The sequence below is a fragment of the Siphateles boraxobius genome, unplaced genomic scaffold (genome assembly GCF_051911475.1).
Source record: "Siphateles boraxobius isolate OS27281-9 unplaced genomic scaffold, OSU_SipBor_1 46, whole genome shotgun sequence".
Lineage (NCBI taxonomy): Eukaryota > Metazoa > Chordata > Actinopteri > Cypriniformes > Leuciscidae > Siphateles > Siphateles boraxobius.
In genome coordinates this window covers 16,303,233-16,322,879 of record NW_027509097.1, presented here as the reverse complement: position 1 = coordinate 16,322,879, position 19,647 = coordinate 16,303,233, and the positions used below count along the sequence as shown (strand labels likewise).

General features: G+C 37.8%; 3 protein-coding genes across 5 annotated transcripts in view; all 3 read right to left on the bottom strand.

Annotated features, from left to right (window-relative positions):
- Positions 1 to 3,423: 3,423 nt before the first annotated feature.
- The window catches only part of pdap1a (pdgfa associated protein 1a), a 30,096-nt gene continuing 13,872 nt past the window's right edge, over positions 3,424 to 19,647 (bottom strand). Inside the window, exons 1-6 of one of the 2 annotated variants that reach the window (XM_077201062.1) lie at positions 12,582 to 12,823; positions 12,123 to 12,205; positions 11,945 to 12,010; positions 5,926 to 6,050; positions 5,692 to 5,843; positions 3,424 to 4,921 (exon numbers count right to left, since the gene is read on the bottom strand). In XM_077201062.1, the coding sequence (XP_077057177.1) occupies positions 4,887 to 4,921; positions 5,692 to 5,843; positions 5,926 to 6,050; positions 11,945 to 12,010; positions 12,123 to 12,205; positions 12,582 to 12,594 (474 nt within the window). In that variant the 5' untranslated portion in view covers positions 12,595 to 12,823 and the 3' untranslated portion in view covers positions 3,424 to 4,886. Of the gene's footprint in view, positions 4,922 to 5,691; positions 5,844 to 5,925; positions 6,051 to 11,944; positions 12,011 to 12,122; positions 12,206 to 12,581; positions 12,824 to 19,647 lie in introns of those variants that run through there. The other variant, XM_077201063.1, reaches the window with a different exon arrangement.
- slc16a8 (solute carrier family 16 member 8) lies at positions 13,102 to 16,021 on the bottom strand. Its single transcript, XM_077201061.1, has 4 exons — positions 15,668 to 16,021; positions 15,416 to 15,559; positions 13,857 to 14,687; positions 13,102 to 13,745 (listed from the first exon to the last, which is right to left on the bottom strand). The coding sequence occupies exons 1-4, from the start codon at positions 15,882 to 15,884 to the stop codon at positions 13,570 to 13,572; spliced, it is 1,368 nt and encodes a 455-aa protein (XP_077057176.1). The 5' UTR covers positions 15,885 to 16,021; the 3' UTR covers positions 13,102 to 13,569.
- On the bottom strand, positions 17,543 to 19,525 carry cby1 (chibby 1, beta catenin antagonist). Of its 2 annotated transcripts, none has more exons than XM_077201270.1 (5): positions 19,425 to 19,525; positions 19,077 to 19,173; positions 18,879 to 18,984; positions 18,674 to 18,786; positions 17,543 to 18,531 (listed from the first exon to the last, which is right to left on the bottom strand). In XM_077201270.1, the coding sequence occupies exons 2-5, from the start codon at positions 19,152 to 19,154 to the stop codon at positions 18,460 to 18,462; spliced, it is 369 nt and encodes a 122-aa protein (XP_077057385.1). In that variant the 5' UTR covers positions 19,155 to 19,173; positions 19,425 to 19,525; the 3' UTR covers positions 17,543 to 18,459. The 2 variants fall into 2 exon arrangements, with proteins under 2 accessions (XP_077057385.1, XP_077057386.1); XM_077201271.1 differs by lacking the exon at positions 19,425 to 19,525 and adding an exon at positions 19,331 to 19,422.

Here is a 19,647-nt window from a genome sequence, read left to right as displayed (position 1 = left end):
AGATTTGCACAGCCTTCATTTGCTATATAAGAAAAAAAAAAAAACACATTAATAATCATGACCAGACATTTTGTTGGAACTTTTACTTCAACCAATGTCATTTAAATTACACTGTTAATTTTTTTAAATTTAAATTACAGTAAAAAAAACTGGCAGCTGTAGTTTCCGGAAATTAACCTTAAAAAATACAGTAGCAACATTTCAGGTTTTACAGATTTAGCAAATTTACAGGAAAAACAACAACAACAACAACAACTATATCATTAACTGATAGGCCTTGTAATATACCAAACCTACTGAAGTAGTCATTCACACAAATACAAAACACCATCATGGTAACACAGACACATGACACTAAAGTAATGCAACATTAATTTAACAACATTAGGTATAACAAAACTTACATCAGACTTTTAAATGGTAAAGGATTTTTTGGTAATGTATCTTGGTTTCCACAAAAGCAACAAAAACGTTTTTTTTTAAACATTGATTGTTTCTTGAGTACAAAATCAGCATATAGAATGATTTCTGAAGGATCATGTGACACTGAAGAATGAAGTAATGATGCTGAAAATGTAGCTTTGTCATTTAGAAAATGGATTTTTGGCCTTTTTTTGTGTTGTCCAGCTACCAGAGCCAGGAGTGAGGTGGGGGTATAGGGGCTTTAGAAAGAGAATCAATTATTCTTATTATCCTTATAAATTGTCCTTAGGCAATCAAGTGTCCATCACATTACAACCATTACAAATGCACTGTTTGTGTGTGCAAACAGCAGGATGTGAAAAAGATGAAAGGGGAAATAATTTTTTATATTATAAAAAGGCGTGTCATCACAAATAATTACCTTGGGAAACAATGCGGTTAAGACAATGAACTGAAACCAGTGGAATGTCCGAAGTAAATATGAGGGGGGAGATGGAGCCTCCTACAGGGGGCGCTCTGCAACACCAATAAATACAATATTTACTACAAATATCACTTTTGCTTTCAAAGAATAAATTAATAAAAATACAACAATAACTTAAGTAATTAAGGCAAACTGTGGTTACCCTGGTCATTTTTTGCAGGCCTACTCAAGCCGCATTGGAAGTTTTTTCCTCCCCAAGTCACGGTGTGTCAAGGTGCTATCAATCACAGTGGTAATTCAAAGTTCTTTACAGAATAAAAATAACAGCAATCATAAGTTTCATAAGAAATATAACAAAGGAACAAATTAGATTCTACTTGGATCCCGGAGTGGAAGAGGGCTTCGAGACAAGGCGGTGCATGTGGCCAGGGCAGGGCAAGTGACCAGGCCAGGGCAGGGCAGGTGACCAGGCCAGGGCAGGGCAAGTGACCAGGGCAGGGCAGAGCAGGTGACCAGGGAGGGGAGGTGACCAGGGCAGGGCAGATGACCAGGGCACAGGGCAGGTGACCAGGGCACAGGGCAGGTGACCAGGGCACAGGGCAGGTGACCAGGGCACAGGGCAGGTGACCAGGGCACAGGGCAGGTGACCAGGGCAGAGCAGGTGGCCAGGGTAAAGCAGGTGACCAGGGCACAGGGCAGGTGACCAGGGCACAGGGCAGGTGACCAGGGCACAGGGCAGGTGACCAGGGCACAGGGCAGGTGACCAGGGCACAGGGCAGGTGACCAGGGCACAGGGCAGGTGACCAGGGCACAGGGCAGGTGACCAGGGCACAGGGCAGGTGACCAGGGCACAGGGCAGGTGACCAGGGCACAGGGCAGGTGACCAGGGCAGAGCAGGTGGCCAGGGTAAAGCAGGTGGCAAGGGTCGGAGCAGGGTCGGAGCAGGTGGCCAGGGTCGGAGCAGGTGGCCAGGGTCGGAGCAGGTGGCCATGGTCGGAGCAGGTGGCCAGGGTCGGAGCAGGTGGCCAGGGTCGGAGCAGGTGGCCAGGGTCGGAGCAGGTGGCCAGGGTCGGAGCAGGTGGCCAGGGTCAGAGCAGGTGGCCAGGGTCAGAGCAGGTGGCCAGGGTCGGAGCAGGTGGCCAGGATCGGAGCAGGTGGCCAGGGCAGAGCAGGTGGCCAGGGCAGAGCAGGTGGCCAGGGCAGAGCAGGTGGCCAGGGCAGAGCAGGTGGCCAGGGCAGAGCAGGTGGCCAGGGCAGAGCAGGTGGCCAGGGCAGAGCAGGTGGCCAGGGCAGAGCAGGTGGCCAGGGTAGAGCAGGTTGCCAGGGTAGAGCAGGTTGCCAGGGCAGAGCAGGGCGGAGCAGGTGGCCAGGGCAGAGCAGGGCGGAGCAGGTGGCCAGGGCAGAGCAGGGCGGAGCAGGTGGCCAGGGCAGAGCAGGGCGGAGCAGGTGGCCAGGGCAGAGCAGGTGGCCAGGGCAGAGCAGGTAGCCAGGGCGGAGCAGGTGGCCAGGGCAGAGCAGGGCGGAGCAGGTGGCCAGGGCAGAGCAGGTGGCCAGGGCAGAGCAGGTAGCCAGGGCGGAGCAGGTGGCCAGGGCAGAGCAGGTGGCCAGGGCAGAGCAGGGCGGAGCAGGTGGCCAGGGCAGAGCAGGTGGCCAGGGCAGAGCAGGGCAGAACAGGTGACCACCACAGCAGAGCCAATGGAACTGAAGGCCAACACGATGGAGCTGGCAGAGCAGGATCCCACCAAGGTGGTGCAGAAAATGGAGCTGAAGACCACCAAGTTGGGGCAGATAGAACTGACTACCATCACGGTGGAGCTGGCAAAGCTAGACACCACCACAATGGTGCCAGTGGAGACCACCATGATGGAACTGGCGGAGCTGGGTGCCATGGCGGAGCAGGAGACCACAGGGAGAAAGAGGACCATGGGAGAGCAGAGCCAGGGAGTACACAACGTTTGGGGCGGGCTTCTTGGTTGTGACAGAGCACACAGAGTTCTAGCGACCTCCAGGGTCGACAAAGAGGTCATGGTCCGCCTCCATCCGTTGTAGTTACAGAGCTGACAGGGAGCACAAGACTTTCTTAGTTGACCTCAGTGGCCTTAACATAGCCCGCCTGCAGACTCACTTTGTTGGTCGTGGTGCCGACCCTGTACGTCCTGCAGGACATAGCTCCCCATTTAAGGACTGTTTTGAATTTACCTGTTATTAACTGGCCTGATGGATACTTCGGATCTGAGAGCTCTGTTTGGTTTGTATTCTACCAACATGAGAACTTTAAAATGAATTCTGAATAGTAATAATTCTGAATTTTAATTCATAACAACGTACTGACCTAAGATCTGGTGTATGTTCAGTTATTTAAATAACACGGATTGACATATCGATCTCTTGAAATTTTTGCAACAATCCTATTGATTCACTTTAGAATGATAAATCATTGCTCAATTATTATTATACAGTATTGAAAATTAGAAAATATCTTTTCGACCACAAGCGCGGTCCATCCACATCAGGGCTGAGAAAAGCAACGGCAACACATGCTGTTTGATTTCAAGATATGAGGTCGTTTACACTACTTTTAAATAAACACATTTTATTGATGATCGCTAAATACAAGAAATGCTTTAATACAATAATTTCTAGCAGATCTCATTTTCATCCAGCTTTCGATTTTTCACAGCCTCTAAATTGAATGACCTGCTAAACTCATTTCCTTTCTACAGCTATCATTTCTATATCATCACAATTTCCCAATCTATGGACTGGAAAAAAAGTCTGCAAGCTTTCTAAATGTCTAGCTTTATCAATTGTAGATGGTCAAAGGTGGTTAGAATAAAGCTACCAAAAATTGACTTTTAGCTTTCATCATTTTTTTTTTATTTCTGCTCAAATATCACAAGGAAAAACACTATTTATTTACCAATTTATTTATTTGTATACAACAAAGTTTCAAATAAAGAATTCCACTAATTTCTAATCAATACCCCAAGTAAATACATATTTCGGTACTGATAAATGCATTACAAACGTTAAAACACTGTAAATAATTGTGTTTAAGAGCTGGAAAAAAACAAAACGTTGCACCATCAGCATTATCTAGGTAATATTGCTTTCCTGAAACAGTCAAGGCAAGTCAGGTCCCAGCAGCGGGCTAAAGCATAAAACTCAAAATATTATGAGGACACACCAGTGGGTCTGGTAGTGACAAAAACAAGGGTCCCACTTCAAGAGAAATGCAAAACCCTGAGTAAAGGGGTATTATAGAAGTTGAAATGCTGAGGTGTTGCGGAGACATGAATCAGCTCAGTCACCAGTGCTGAAGCAGTTACATTTATACTGTCCTGTTGATAGTGACACCTTGTTCCAAGACTACATTATTGTGTTTAAGTATTTAAAAACATTAACATTTTAAATAAGAATTTAGCTGCAGCATTATGTCCAAGCACGTCCTGATTACACCAATTAACAACCAAATATACCCTCCAATTAACCTTTAAACGACTAGAGCTGCATTGTTTGGAACATAAACAGAATGAGGCCACAAAGGTGGACAAAATTAAAGACAGTAAAAGGGTTGATGTCATTCGATGCATAAAGACTAAATGTCTATTTAGTGTTTGACTGTTCCACACTACAGCATGCTTCTTCCCTATCTGAAAACAACAGCTCACGCAAGTACACCTGCATCCATAGCTCACTCTGCCATAACATCCCAATTTAACGTAATGGTGATAACATCATAGAAATGTAGAAATTGAGCATAAACTCCAGCAGCTTTAGAGTCTGAGCACAGTGAATATGTCAGGGGAGGGATAAAGTGAGTGAAGTTTGGTGGTTTTGAAAATGAGTAACCCAACAAACTCCAACACCATATACCACCTCCCATTTGACTTCCTAGAAATGTCCAAATGCCCCTCCAACCTTGAATGGATGGAAGGATGACAAGTATGTATACCCCTGAGCTGTTTCCTCTAAACAACTAGTCCCCTTCCCTCCCTCCCTTCCCAGAAAAGCCCTGTCCTGTGTGATGATGCTTGGGCTAGCGTTTCGACTTTGTCTCTTCTGCTTCTTTTTCTGAAAAAGAAGAGACAGATTTATATTTTACAAGGCAGACAAGACCATTGTCAATACTAGCTATCAATGAGATAGTTCACCCAAAAAAGAAATATAAAAAGGGATTTACTTTCGCCCCATGGACCTCAACAAGTCTGATTTTTGTAGTAAAAAGTTTGGGCTTTTTTCAGTTGCTAGTGATCTAATATTTTGGAAATCAATGGGAACCAAAAATCTTTGCCTACCAACATTCTTTGAAATTATCTTTTATGTTCTACAGAAGGAAGAAATGCAGACAAGTTTGAAACATGAGGGTGAGACCGAATGACAATTTTCATTTTTTTTGGATGGACCATCCCTTTAACCAGTCCATCAGTATTATCTCGAGCAGAAGTGTCCGAACTTTATACTATGAAGGGCCAACAAAACAAACTTGAATGAGGGGCATGGGCTGAAAGTAAATACTGCATTATACCCAACTATATTCTATTAAAATGTAATAATTTATTTATAAATGTATTTATATAATGTATTATGAATTCCAATTTATTTATATAGTCCATATTTCAATAATGAAGCAAAAAGTTATAACAAAAAGAAAGTAAAAAAATATATGCTTCAATGGTATGTTTTTTTGATATGGCATGTGAAATCAAAGGTCATGGCGGGCCTGGTTTCAGCATCTCAACATGTATACACAACTAAACAGGAAGCAATATAATTTCTTTCGTCCGTTATATAGGTTGTCATTCATTGATCTTGCATAAGAAGACGTAATGCTATCAGCTCACCTTTCCTTAGATCTTCTCGCTTTTTTGCTGCATCCTCCCGCTGTTTTTTGATAATAGCCAGCCTGGCAAGGTCTGCCCTAGCCTGGTCCGTCTTCCCCTCTAGATGCAGCTTCATGTATCGCTCCTTAGCCTTCTGCTTCTCAATCTCCTCCCTACACAGGGAAGCATGATGTATATAACGCAACAACCATTTATTTGACTCTGAGAATCTCAAGTTTACGCTATCCCACATACCTTTCTCGACGCGAGAGCTCTTTAGGTGCATTGACATCTACTTCCACAACCTTCTTGCTTTTCTGGGAAATCCTGTTCGGGTTTTCGATTTCAATTATTCCTTCAACACCTTTCCTTTTAGGTTCCTTAGAAAATAAATCAAATCATTAGTAAAAACATTTTAATTAGAATATTTATAAATCAGAAACACCCTCTGCAGCTCCAATAAATTTAAAACAGTTGCCCTATTAGAACAAATAACCATAACATAATGTGTTCAAGGTAAAGTTCACTCAAAGATGAAAAATGTATAATAAATAACCCAATTTCATGTCGTTCAGAACCCATTAGACTTTTGTTCATCTTCAAAAAAAAATTTAAGACATTTTTAATATTCTCTCATTATTTTTGTCTATCCATTGACAGCCCAAGCAAAAGCATTAAAAAATACAAAAAGACATTATGTAATTAAGCCATTTGAAATGAGCAGTTTAATTCAAGCCTTCTAAAGAAACGCAATCAATCATTTCATATGATGAACAGATTTATTTGATCCTTTTATTCCCCTATAAACAAGCAACATACATATATAGAGCACATTAGTGTTCTCAAATTAGTTTTGCCATGATACTGGAATTTTCAACTTCGATGCAATACCTTGAAAAATATTGATATTCTACTTTTGATACCATGGGGAAAACTGCCATATATACTGCCATACAGCTCATTTATTATCTTCTCATAATTTTTGGATAATTTGGGTAATTTTGTTGTAATAGCTTATTTGAATCGTTGAACTACATTTAAAAAAACAAAAACAAATAAACCGTAATGAAAAAAGAACAAATTGCAAACGATAGCACAAATAAATACAATACAATAAAGAGACAAATGAAATAAACATGGCTTCAAGTTTTTCAGGTGGGTCTAACAGTATATTTATGTAAGAAATACTACAGAATTTAAAGTAATTAAAATGTAAAATAACACTGGAATAGATTAATTCATGCTTACAATTTAAGTTAGAAAAGTTATTTAGTCAAGAGCAGCGAGTGATTTTCACTTTGTCTTTTGTTCTTAAATTAACATGACAGATAGCAACAGGTTTATTAGGTTACTGTCAATTTGTGATCCAATTTACTGTTACACGTGTTTTCTCAACTTATTACATTCCAAAAATGACTGCATTTACCTGAATACTCGGCAAGACGGCATTTTGACAATTTCAAGTCAATTTGGTACTCGTGAGCTGTTTGAGAAGAGGCTTTATGAGAGCACTATTTATATAGTTTAGTGGTGCATGTGCTTTTGTGCGAGCAAGAAACCTGCGGGAATTAACAAAATGATGCTCATTTCAATCGGAGCAAATAAGACGAGTGATAGAGAGGCGGCGGCTGTGTGTCAATTCGCCGTCGGAGAGAAAAGAGCGGGAAAAAGCACAGCTGGTATCGGTGAATCAATACTACAGAAAAGGAGTATTGGTACCGTTTAAGGCATTTCAGTATGGTACTAGTGGTTGTAACTAGGGGTCGACCGATCTGTGATTTTCAGGGACGATGCCGATATCGATTATTATAGATCAAGTAGACCGATAACCGATATTTTGAACCGATATATAGCCTATGTCTGGTGTAAAAATATAAATTAATGTCAAAATTAATAATAACATAGGGTTTTGACAAATACTTTCTTTAAATGATTTTAAACATATCTTTAAATCTGAGAACTGTTATTTATAATAATAATAATAATAACTTAAAAATTGCAGGAAGCACCCAGCCACATTCTGTAAATATTTTGTAAAACTCTATTTTAATCTTTAAATTATATTTTTGTAATCAAAAAGCATTTCTAATTAATTGAAATCAAACTTATTCAATTTATTTACAGTTTAACAAAAATTTAATTTTTAGGGCCCTAAGAAAAGATGAACTTATTTTGACGGGTTGCTGTGGAGATCTTTGAGTTCCTGTGTGTTTATGATATGACGATAGCTTTTCTCAGTTGAAGCATTAAAAAGCTCATGAAGTGACTAAGCGGCTCTGGAGATGATGTTTGTTTATGCAATGCTTATGCAGCGCAAGCGTCACGCGTGCTCCAATGTGTGTATGTGTGGTAAATGAAATCACACGTCTGCTCCATTCATTTAAAGACCTGCAGGATTCATGAACACGGTTTGAAATTCGATTTGATTTGTACTGACTTGCTTTTTATTAATTCATCAAAAAGTTGACAAATTCCGTGACATTCCGCTTTATAAAGTAAATTCCATTTTTATGACTGGATTCCGAGATTCCGTCTGTGTTTTCTGCATCGTGGAGATCACAGGCTCTTGTTATATTGAGGTGTTTTGCAACTTCAGTGTAGTAATTTATTGCTTCTTCAGCAAAGTCTGCTGCTGCCTTAACTTTGAGAGACAACTGATGCGTGATCAGTGAAGCAGCTCCAGTCTGCAAGTGCTTTCGGTGTGAGAGTGCAAAACTTTCAGTGCCTTCAGCTTTCCGTGTTGATTGGCCGGGGACATTAGTCTTTCTACAGAGTGGTGAGTTCCGACAGAGGTGGTTGCGTCAGAGCCAAATATAGCGCATTTCAAAATTAAATTATTTTATCGGCAAATCGGTTTTGAAAATGGCCGATACCGATAACCATAAAAATGCTTAATATCGGCGCCGATAATCGGTCGACCCCTAGTTGTAACGGTACACAAAACTGACGGTTTAATACATACATCGGTTTTGATGTCATGGTTCGGTACAGCAGGGAGGGAGAAAACTTAATTTTATTTATTTATTTATTATTAAACAGTGGTTTACTGAACAAATTGTGTCTTGTCTTTAAATGAATTCAGTTATAATTAAAAGTTTCTTAAGGATTAAAAAATATCTGCTATGCTATAACTATATAGGGAGCCCTTACTTGCACATTACTATAATGTTAAAGGTGTACAAACAGAGCACAAACTATTAGCCTAAATTCAGTTCCTATTTATTTTTAGATATAATAATCAACACTCAAATAACAAATTGTATGCAAACATGAAAACTCCACATAAGGCAGTTTTTGCATTGACTTCTAAGTTTATATATTTTTACTCCAATTCGTTGTTGAAAAAATAATTTACACACTGGCTGTCATTTTCATGACAGATATTTTAAACCAGGGGTTCTCAAAGTTTTCATAGGTGAGGGCCAATTTAGTAACCGAACATTGAACTGAGGGCCGCCAAAGGGGCGGGGGAGAAAAAGAAAAAAAAACTGAAAAAAAACCCCATTTGAAATAATTTTAATGAACAGATTGCATCTCTACAGTTTACATTTATTGCAATAAACACATTTTAATTCATAACTGAGGCAAAACCTGGCGAGTTTTTTTTTAACAGAAACTTTTCAAATAGAAGCTTACCAAACAAGTCATCATAATTCATATCTATCATTGCCTGTCAGTCGCGTTTCCATTATTGCAGATTTCCGCAAATGTTTTGCGCTATTATTATCTATTTTTTTTACCGTAACTGAAAAACGAAAAATTAACGGTTGTTGTCTTTTTAAAACGCAAAGTTGAACATTAACATTTTAATTTGAACTGGCAACTGCAACTGCTGCGCAAAAAAGTAAATATCGATAGACTTTTTCAGATTTTTGTTTAGATTAGCCAAATTTTTGTCCCTTTATTAAACATTTAAAATATTCACAAATTAATATGGAAAACATGTCGATTTTACTGGTTTTCTAAGGCCAAATTAGAACCTGGAATTTATATTTTTCCCGCAGTGCTGAATGAGAAGAGCCATAAAGGCTATAGCCTGTGTCTCTGGAACCACAGCCCACAGAAAGGTGATTTATAGGTGAGTTATAGGCGAATGATAATAAATGTGTCTGAAAAAACAGCGAGGCATTTTAATTGTTTATTAATTATTGTTTTATAAGTGTCGGCTAAAAACATATCTCTATCTCCGGTGTTAAGCAGATGCGCTTTTAGAGAGAAATGCACCTTTCATACGGATTACATAATCAGAAGGTTTTGCTTTCGATTCGAATTTGTTTAAAAGTGGACATTTCAAGCTTTCGCCTACATAGGTTACATTGTTTCAGTTCTCGCGCTCCAGTTCACGGAGATCATGAAAGCGCGTAGGCTAGCTACTGATTGTTTTATTTTATAAAAGCACAATGTTTTCTTGTTATTATGAGTTTACACAAATAAACGTAGTTGCGAATAATGTATTATTATTTTCTGATTGACCAGAAATGATAGAGTATTTTAAGTTGTTTCCACTGTTGATAGGAAAATGCAAGTGTTCGCGCCAGCGAAAAATTTGAAAGTTAATGGAAGCGCGGCTATTAATAAGCTTGTCATTAAGTCACACTGAATATTGATTACTTGGTCAACATACCCTTTTAAATTGCAATGGGATTTGCGGTGCTGTTTTCGGCCGCTAAACACCACTAAACGGATAGATAAATTTTTTCAAAGCAATGTACAGTTTTAACAGTTTTACAGATGTTTTTCAGATGTTATCGCGGGCCGCCAGAAATGTTTCCACGGGCCGCCATTGGCCCGCGGGCCGCACTTTGAGAACCTATGTTTTAAACATACATTAAATAAACAAGACATCACTAACAGAGTAAGTCAAATATAATAAATATACAGGCTAATACATTGCATATATTTAGTGAAAGAGTTCACTTCTATAGCTGACTAATAAGCTGTGGACACTGAATGACTTGCCTGAGGTAAATGTAATGCCACGTGGGATATTGTTTACAAGCTGTTTTACTGATGTCTTTCCGCCGTTGAAACACTGAGCGATTACACAAGATATATTTCAGAAAGATGTACTGTATATTTCAACATACCTTCAGATGTTCATTCATGTTTACTAGAAAGAGATGATGACGTTCACACGTAGGCTCACTATTGGCCGTCGCTGGTCGTGTGTGATGCATGTGACGTACAACAACAGAAGCGTACGCTATTATACTAGTGAACTGACTCGAGGCCCACAGAGAAGGAAATGAATAGTTGAAATAAAGTTGTTATTTTTGGGGTTTTTTGCGCACAAAAAGTATTCTCGTCGTTTGATAAACTTAAGATTGAGCCACTGTAGTCACTAGGGCTATTTTAACGATGTCTTTAATAACTTTGAGGCCGGCAAGTTTCAATCCCTGAAGAAGCCTATGGACTAGTATGGAGGAGTGATCCAGCTCTCAGATTTCAAAAATATCTTAATTCGTGTTCCAAAGATGAACGAAGGTCTTACGGGGTTGGAACAACATAAGGGTGAGTAAATACTGACAGAATTTTCATTTTTGGGTGAACTGACCCTTTAAAGAGCGTCAAAATGACATTTATTGTTTGAATTTCATAATAAAATGAACATAATTTGAAAAATGACATTGTTTCTTATCGAAAGTAACAAAAACCGTGGAGCTTATTGCGATTATTGGTGGTTAGGCTACAATGCTGTATTCGTCTTGAACACATAAGACACACAAAAAATATTGATATATAAGGTATAAGGTAAAGTATGCCTCAACAATGGGCTAGGGCTTGGCAGGGCAGCAGGGGGCGGGGTACGGCATGAGAATATCGCTATAAGTACCGTGGGTTGTATATCGCGGTTTGGTTTGAATATTGTTACAGCCCTAATAGATACATATCGAAATATCAATATTTTTGATAAGACTACATAAAATATGGTACACTGAAGCTTAAACGTCTTTGTGTGACTGACATGTGAGAACAAACCTCATTGGTTCTTGTGCTTCAGGCCAACATGTTTGAGCTGGTCTTTACTATATGTGATGTGCTCCATGTATGTGCTTTGGTGAATGTTTATAGGTGAATAAAAACCTAAATGAAATCAGTTTATCTTATAAAGCAAATGAGTCTCTTCAGGAAACTTGGACTAAACAACTCGTTTTGGAATGGATAACGTTTACAATGCACTTGTATCTCAGATGCGTTTGTAAGTGAGTAAATTACAGGATTTTCTTTTTTGGGAGAACTATCCCTTTAAGTGAATTTAATTAAAACCTCATACTTCATCGTCACTGCTGCTCTCCTCTTCAGATTCTGAACTTTCACGTTCAGCCCCTTCTTTCGCCTCCTACACACAAAATAATCACAGTGTCCATTTAATAAACTGATACCGAGTAAACATGAACTTCAGAAGTGTGGCCACTAAAAGAAAGTGGCAGAAGATTAACTTATACACTCACCATTTCCCTCTGAGCTTTCATCTGCCGATCGATCTCCTCAGGGTTGCTGAACTGCTTCCCACGGCCCTTATGGCTCTTTCTGCCTAAGGTGGTGGGCAAGGTAAATTAAGAAAGTAAATAAATTAAAAACACTAAGAGGGGATGATACTATATGCAGATATTAAATGCCATAATTAGGCGACGCATTAACAAGAGTCGTCAGTGTAACTGTCGACTTATCGGATCACATGTTACTGCACTGGTCCAATATGGCCTGAGTTTATACTAGCGTCCATGCTTCTTTTCCCACCGTGATTTGCCCATTATAGAGAAGCCGTAGCCACTAACGGTATCCTCAGAGGTCTTATATTTACCGTCAAATCCATATTTCCCTTTCATAAGTTTTCTTTTTTAAAACACTGGCTCTGGCGGTGTGTTGGAAAGGGTAAAACAGCGATCAGGCAGGCGCAAGACACTCACCTCCTCTCGGCATCGTGGAATCACTCTGTGACGATGAAAACCCTCAAAGGAAAAATTACTATTTGTGGTCCCACTATTAAATGTAAGTTACCCGTCAGAATTGAATAGCTTTAATATGTTCTATCAACTTCTACAAAATGGCTATTTTAAAGTTAAATATGACGCAACCTCGTCGACTCAAATTAGTACCGCTGAAAGCACTGTTCCGCTGCCGCTTCCTGTGAGTGACGTCAATAGACTTTACTGTTGATGATTGAATGCTGGGTTGGCCAATCAAAATTCACAATTATTTTTACGTGTTCCATGTACTTTTTTATTTTAAGTTTTAGTTCTACGTTGTAAATATGATTTCAACTTGTCTTTAACCTATTTATTTCAGTTAGTGGTCAAGGCAACATTTCTAATTTTCGTTTTTTAAGTTTATGTTTTTATTTTATATTAAGCCTCTAATTTATTTCAGCTGTATTTCAATTAAGAAAACAGTTTTAATAGTTTTAGTTAACAATAACAACACTGATTCTTTGTAGATTTAAATTATGATTTATAAAACGTATTACATGAATGCATAGCACATATAGCACATGTTGTTCAGAACCCATTAGACTTTTGTTCATCTTCAGAAAACAATAGTTAACTAATAGTTAACAATAAAAACACTGATTCTATACAAATTCAACTGTAATTTATAAAATGTATAAGATATATAATGTATAGCACATAAAACCAACATTAATATAAAATAGCATTTCTAAGAATGTAGCACAAGATTTCTCCTTTTTATTATCTTCCTGATTTCTCATTGACCCACAAAATGGTTTTTCTGATTGTGGAATTATTTTGTGTAATTTATAGGCTACAAAAGAGTTAGTAATTAGGAAAACCTGAACACACTCACACACAGTACAAGACACTAATTTTAATAACACACATAACTAAACAAAATGAATTGAACATGAATGTCCCTCTCTTCAGCTCTCTTCTCCACTGTTTATCTTTTAGGATTGATTACCACATCAGCATGATGTTTCTGCTGTGAGTCCTTGTGTTTATTTTGTTTAATTAAACAGAATGATGCAAGGGCAAGAAATATTGCAGCGGCGATCAGCTCTCCTCCAGCCATATAAAAAATCAGTTCATAGTTCTTGTACTTGTCCACCAAATAACCTGTGGAGAAAAATACATGAAAAAATATTTATTCAATTTACAAATGGATCGTAAAAACTACCATTTCATAGGTGATGATTCAGTTTAATGCATGTCTTCATCATAACTCACCAGCAGAGGGTGGTCCGATCAGCACAGCTACTGCCTCAAAGAGGAGCACTAGACCAAGTGCACTGGAAAAACTGTTTGTTCCCACAATACCCATCAGCACTTCAAATTGTAGAGCACCCACCATGCCATAAGACAGCCCAAAGAACACACAAAAGATGACTAGTTCCTTATAGTCTGTGCTTGTAGCTGAACAAACATCTGTTAGACCATTGAAGATCAAGGCCAGGCTGAAGAAATAAGACATCTTGGGTCGAATCCAATTTAAACCAGCCAACATGCCACATGTGGGACGAGCAAAGATGTCAACAAATCCTATAATAGACAACAAAAAAGCAGCATCCTGCTCAGGCACTCCTTGGTCCTTAGCGTAGTTGACTAAGAGAATAGTTGGAACAAATAGGCCAAGGACAACTATGAATTTTGCAATGATATAAATAATAAGCCCTCTGTTACAAAGTACACTGAAGTCCAAAAGCTTCTTTTTAGTGGGCCTTTTATCATTATTGTTTTCACAAATGATATTCTCTTGTCCAGCCTCAGGAGGCAGCATTTCCTTGAGCTCTTGGAAACAGGCGATCACTTTCCTTTCTTTACCTTTCAGGGGTCTCATTACAGCTGCACAGGTGCAACAGTTGAGCAGAAGACCGCCGGTAATGAGAAAGCCTCCTCTCCATCCATAGCGGTTGAGCAGGATTTGTCCTAATGGAGAAAGAGCTGACAGAAATACAGGACTTCCAGCTGCCGCCAGTCCATTGGCAAGTGGTCTGCGTTTGTCAAAATAAGACCCCAGCATAATCAGTGATGGTTGGAAGTTCAAAGCCAGTCCAAGACCTTTAAAGAGATAAAGACATTATTCATTCAAAAATGGATACACTGACATTAACAACTTCCATACATGTTTTTATAATAGTATTTTCATTTATAAAACAAAGCTTTGTCTTGTGTTTAGCGATATCAATACACCCAATGTATGATTTTGCTTTGACTTCGTTTGGAACTATTTTTGTTGGCAAAAGAAAATAGTTACAGGTAAAATGTCCTTAAATATGTCTCTAATATTAACTCTTTTTTTTTTTTTATCAAAATGTTCTAAATATCATACCCGCAGAAGAAAGAAAGTCATTCAGGTTTGGTATGAGGGTGAGTAGGGTGCGAGCAAATAATGACAGAATTTTCATTTTTGGGTGAAATATCCCTTTAAGCAATATTGTGCTGAAATTCAGACTTAAAAAAAAGAGGTCAATGCTGAATAACTTACATTTTACACAAGACATACCAGATACTACTTTTTGCTTCACTAAAGAAGACAGTTCAAATGAATCAAAACAGAATCAACCACCGAGCAACACACAGATGATATTTTGGTCCTGAATTAATCAATGTATATGAATGAATAGGTTGAATGAAAGATTCAATAAATAACTCATAAAGACACATTTAGTCACCTACTGGCGTAACAATGTAAAATGTTAAAAGAGTCTCTGAAAACTCCCCACAGAGTACCAGAACTAACTGTCTTTAGAATTATAAGTTATTGATCACAAATATCCATTAGTTACCTGTGATGACACCTGCAGTGAGGTAAAGCTGTATAATGTTATTAGTGAAAGATGCACTTATCATCCCTCCCGAAGCCAGTAATCCTCCAACCAACATGACGGGCCGGCATCCAAATGTATTAACCAAAATGCTACAGACTGGACCTGGATTAAATTAAAATAATATATTGACCATTAAGAAGAAGAAAAAAAGACTTGTAAAAATCTTAAAGGGTTTATAAATCTGACAACTTTCAATTTACATGATCTTACCTGAACCATAGAGCATTGCTAATATTATAGAAGAAATCCAGGCAGTGTCACTGTATCCACAGTTAAACTCTTTCATAAGTTCTTTGAAATAAACACTTATAGCCTTGGGGAAGGCATACGAGAAGCCAGTGATGACAAAACCTCCCAGCAGAACAATCCAGCCCCAGCCGCCATCTGGGGCACCTTCTATCTCTCTCTCATCTACAATAATTCCCATAGTGGCTCAGGCCTCCAAAAGAGAAGACAAAACTTGGATACACTTATGTAGAATCAAAACACTTTTTCAGAAGGAAGCTACGCAGTCGATGCACTGAACATGTGCTGGTTCACCTGCACCACATTACACAAAGGAAGTAAGTAAGTATATGAGTACAAGTCACACATTTCCCCTCTTCCCCAGGAAGTAGAGTCATAGGTCGACCTACTCATTAAGTGACTGACATACCGCCGCAGTTACGTGTGATGTATCATATTTACTAATTCTTAGCAAGTATCTATACATTTCCCCCCATTGATTTCTGTTACAATTGATTGAATCCTTACTTCTCTCAAATGCCAAGTTACACCACAAATTCTATTCTTTCTTGTATTTTGCATACAGACAAGTAATATGAATATTTTAACATTATTTGTACAATGAGGAGGGAACACATTCAGGGTGTGGATATATTTGTTTCCTTTAATACTGTCTTTTTTTTTACACCACTTTTGTGCATTGACATTACAGTATATAGCCTAATCTGATTCAGAATGTCTGGATTTTGACATAAACAGACGTCTGAAAGATTCCAATTGGTACAGACTCTTAAAATGCCTGTTTTAAATATTTTAATTTATACAATTCCTCTTTACTGTTTTAAATGTGAATCTAGACATGAATGTCTATATACTGCTTTTTTCTAAAGGCCCGTTCACACCAAGGACGATAAAGATCTATAGATAGATCTACGATATGTATCTATCTATAAAGAGAAATAGTTCTATAAATCGTTCTCAATATTAAATAATAGCAGAGTAACGATAACGGCACAGAGAAACGTATAGTCGGAATCACTTTCAGAGCGATTTTATCCAGCTGATGAACGATAGAAAACAACAGCCAATCAGATTACATCCTGCTATAATGAGCTCGAGCATTTAAAGTGATCGACAAGCAAGCGTGTAGAATAAACAGAACGATATCTTCCGCTGGTGTGGACACTAATATCATTACAGTTATCCTTGTTGGTGTGACTGTGAACGGGCCTTAACACAGTGTTTTACAGAATCTCTATAATTAGAGAGAAAAAAATTTAGGCATGCAAAAGTTTTATAACTGGACAGTTTTGTGTAACCGTACAGAATCTAAATGTAACATCTGTATATACCACAATTAATAATACCACTAGAATGATTAGTCATAAGAGAAACTGAAATACAGATGCTCCTCAATAACCTCGTAGATTAAAATATTCATAGAGATGTATAAAATATCAGCTTTAGAAAAATTATTTGATTGTTTTTAAGTCGCTCAAAACACAAGACAATGTCTTACCTGACTTTTGATGCGGCAGAATTTCTCTTCAAGTAGCTGTATACCTGGCCTTCTTAATAAACATAATGTTTATAATGTAAATACATAAGTTACTTTGTCTTATGTTATCGAGACTGCACTGTACATATGAATGAATTTAAAGGATAATCTGTTAAATAAACCTTCTGGTGCACCTCCTTCCTTTTCTCAAACTTAAAACTATTAATCTGTAATACCCACAAAGTCTCTTATTTGTAGGAAATGAGGTGAAATTCCCAAACAGCACAAGTGGTATTACAGAACTCTTTTTTTGGTTATTTACTTGTTAAAATTTTCATCTTAAAAACAACACAGTCAATAAATACATCAATGTAAGTAGTTTATTATGTAGTGAAAACTAAACTAAAAAAGCGATACAATAGCAAGTGTTATTATTTTGGTTTGAAAATATGGAGTTCACAGCAAAATTTTATATGAAATGTTTATTTCGACGAGATCCAATTTAGTGAAATAAAAAAAACTAGGAAATAATGCACTATTTGGAATTCACACTGCGGCATAGAATCAGTACAACATTTATTCATGTCAATTTATTAAATATGTAAATAGAAATGACAAGAATAGAAAAGAAAAGAAAAAACAACCTCAGCCGTGCAATACGTGCCTCACACATAAAAAAATCCTCTTAAATCTGCATGTACATGTAAAAACCTTTACAGCTCTTGGCTAATCTTACAGTGGAACCAAAGAAAGAGTGTGATTGTTTCCTGTGATTTGAATACACATTCAGATCTACACATGCAGAAAGGTTTTGGGACTGTCATGTAAGAGCACTTACTGGAGCCACAGGAATGAAGATTTGGAATAACTGGCTATAAGAATGACAAGTATTATTGTATTCTAAACATAATGAGCGACCTTTAGCTGCTTTTTATGTAATCTGGAATTATTTAGTTGAATTCAACAGCATGTTTCTATGACTATGGTAGTTTTCTTTAAAACACAATATAGATTTGTAAGGGAAAAATAAAAAAAAATCACAAAAAAGATGCTTATATAAAGATGATATGAAATTACATTAACCTAAATATTATTGTTCAGTCATATAATTGTCATTGGAACAGCAAATTTAAAAAAGGAAATATACAAAGTGATAAATAATCAATTGTGTAAATGAAACTTATATTTAAACATTGTCTTAGAATAGTTCTAATTTCATTGGAAAATCATTGTATACACACACTTAAAGAGAAGAGAAAATCCCCTTTATTTCCTTCCATCATTTTTTTCTTCTACTCACATTTTCAAGTTCCTTCTGTATTAGATGCGTTTCTGCGGTTGTTTCCGAAAGCTAAAGAAAATATGTTAAATCACTTTGTGCCAGAGAATTTTGCCAACACATAATTTATCGAATATAATTTTTATTATTTAGATTTAGCTTCATATTTTTCAAGCTGTGGTGGCTTTCGGCATTATAATCATTCAACACTCACCATGTCAAGAAGAACCTCAATCTTTAGCCTGAGCAGATTATTCTCCTCCTCTAACTGTAAATTCCTCTTCTTCAGTCGCTGTACCTCTTTACCTGATACATTACCTCCTGACTCTGTGATTGACATAAAGACATTCATTACATTCTTTAAACAGGCTACTAACTGGCACTGAATTAAATCGATATGTTATTGTAGGAAGCCATACCTGAGATCCACTGGCCATCTTCAAATTTAAAGTTCTGGCTGCCAAGATTCATCATGGGGTATCCATATTCCAGACCTAATTCAATCTCCCGTGTTGACCGATCCAACTGACAAAAACATAAATTATTTGTTTGGTTTGGGCTCTAAATACATATTAGTTTATGCGAAATGCATTTTACCGACATAAACTTGTACTTACTGTATGTAGATTGGAAAGGGAAGCAGACTTCCGAGGAGGGGTTTTCTTGGGACTGAAAGTGTTGCCAAACAAGGGCATTTTGAAGTAAAAGTCCAACCTGCATCAACACAAAACATAGTTCAGTACATGTTATTTTATTTATTTATTTTTTTGCATTAATCGCTGTAACTTAGCCATCATACAGTGTCCAGATCAGATATATAATAATCTTGACATCATAAGGACTCGGATAATAAGGGGAGAGATTACGTTACCGTTATCTTCGAAAGACTATTTACTGTCAGTAACAAGTAACAGGCAAGCAGCTATGTATGGGGAAAAAATGTATGTATAACGTAAAAGGCTTACACTGCTGCTTTAGTTTCTCCTCACGATTGTTTCAACGATATTCCTTAAAGCCAAAGACATGTGTAAACAAAAGGCTAATTCCGGGGGAGCCTAGCAACGCCGGAAGCTCAATTTTACAAGTTAAAAGTAACGTTACCTTTCCAAATTGTTTTACAACATTTTAGAGGGGACATTTTCGAAAAGCAACAATGCATAATAATTTGACCTCTTCTATGATTTAATA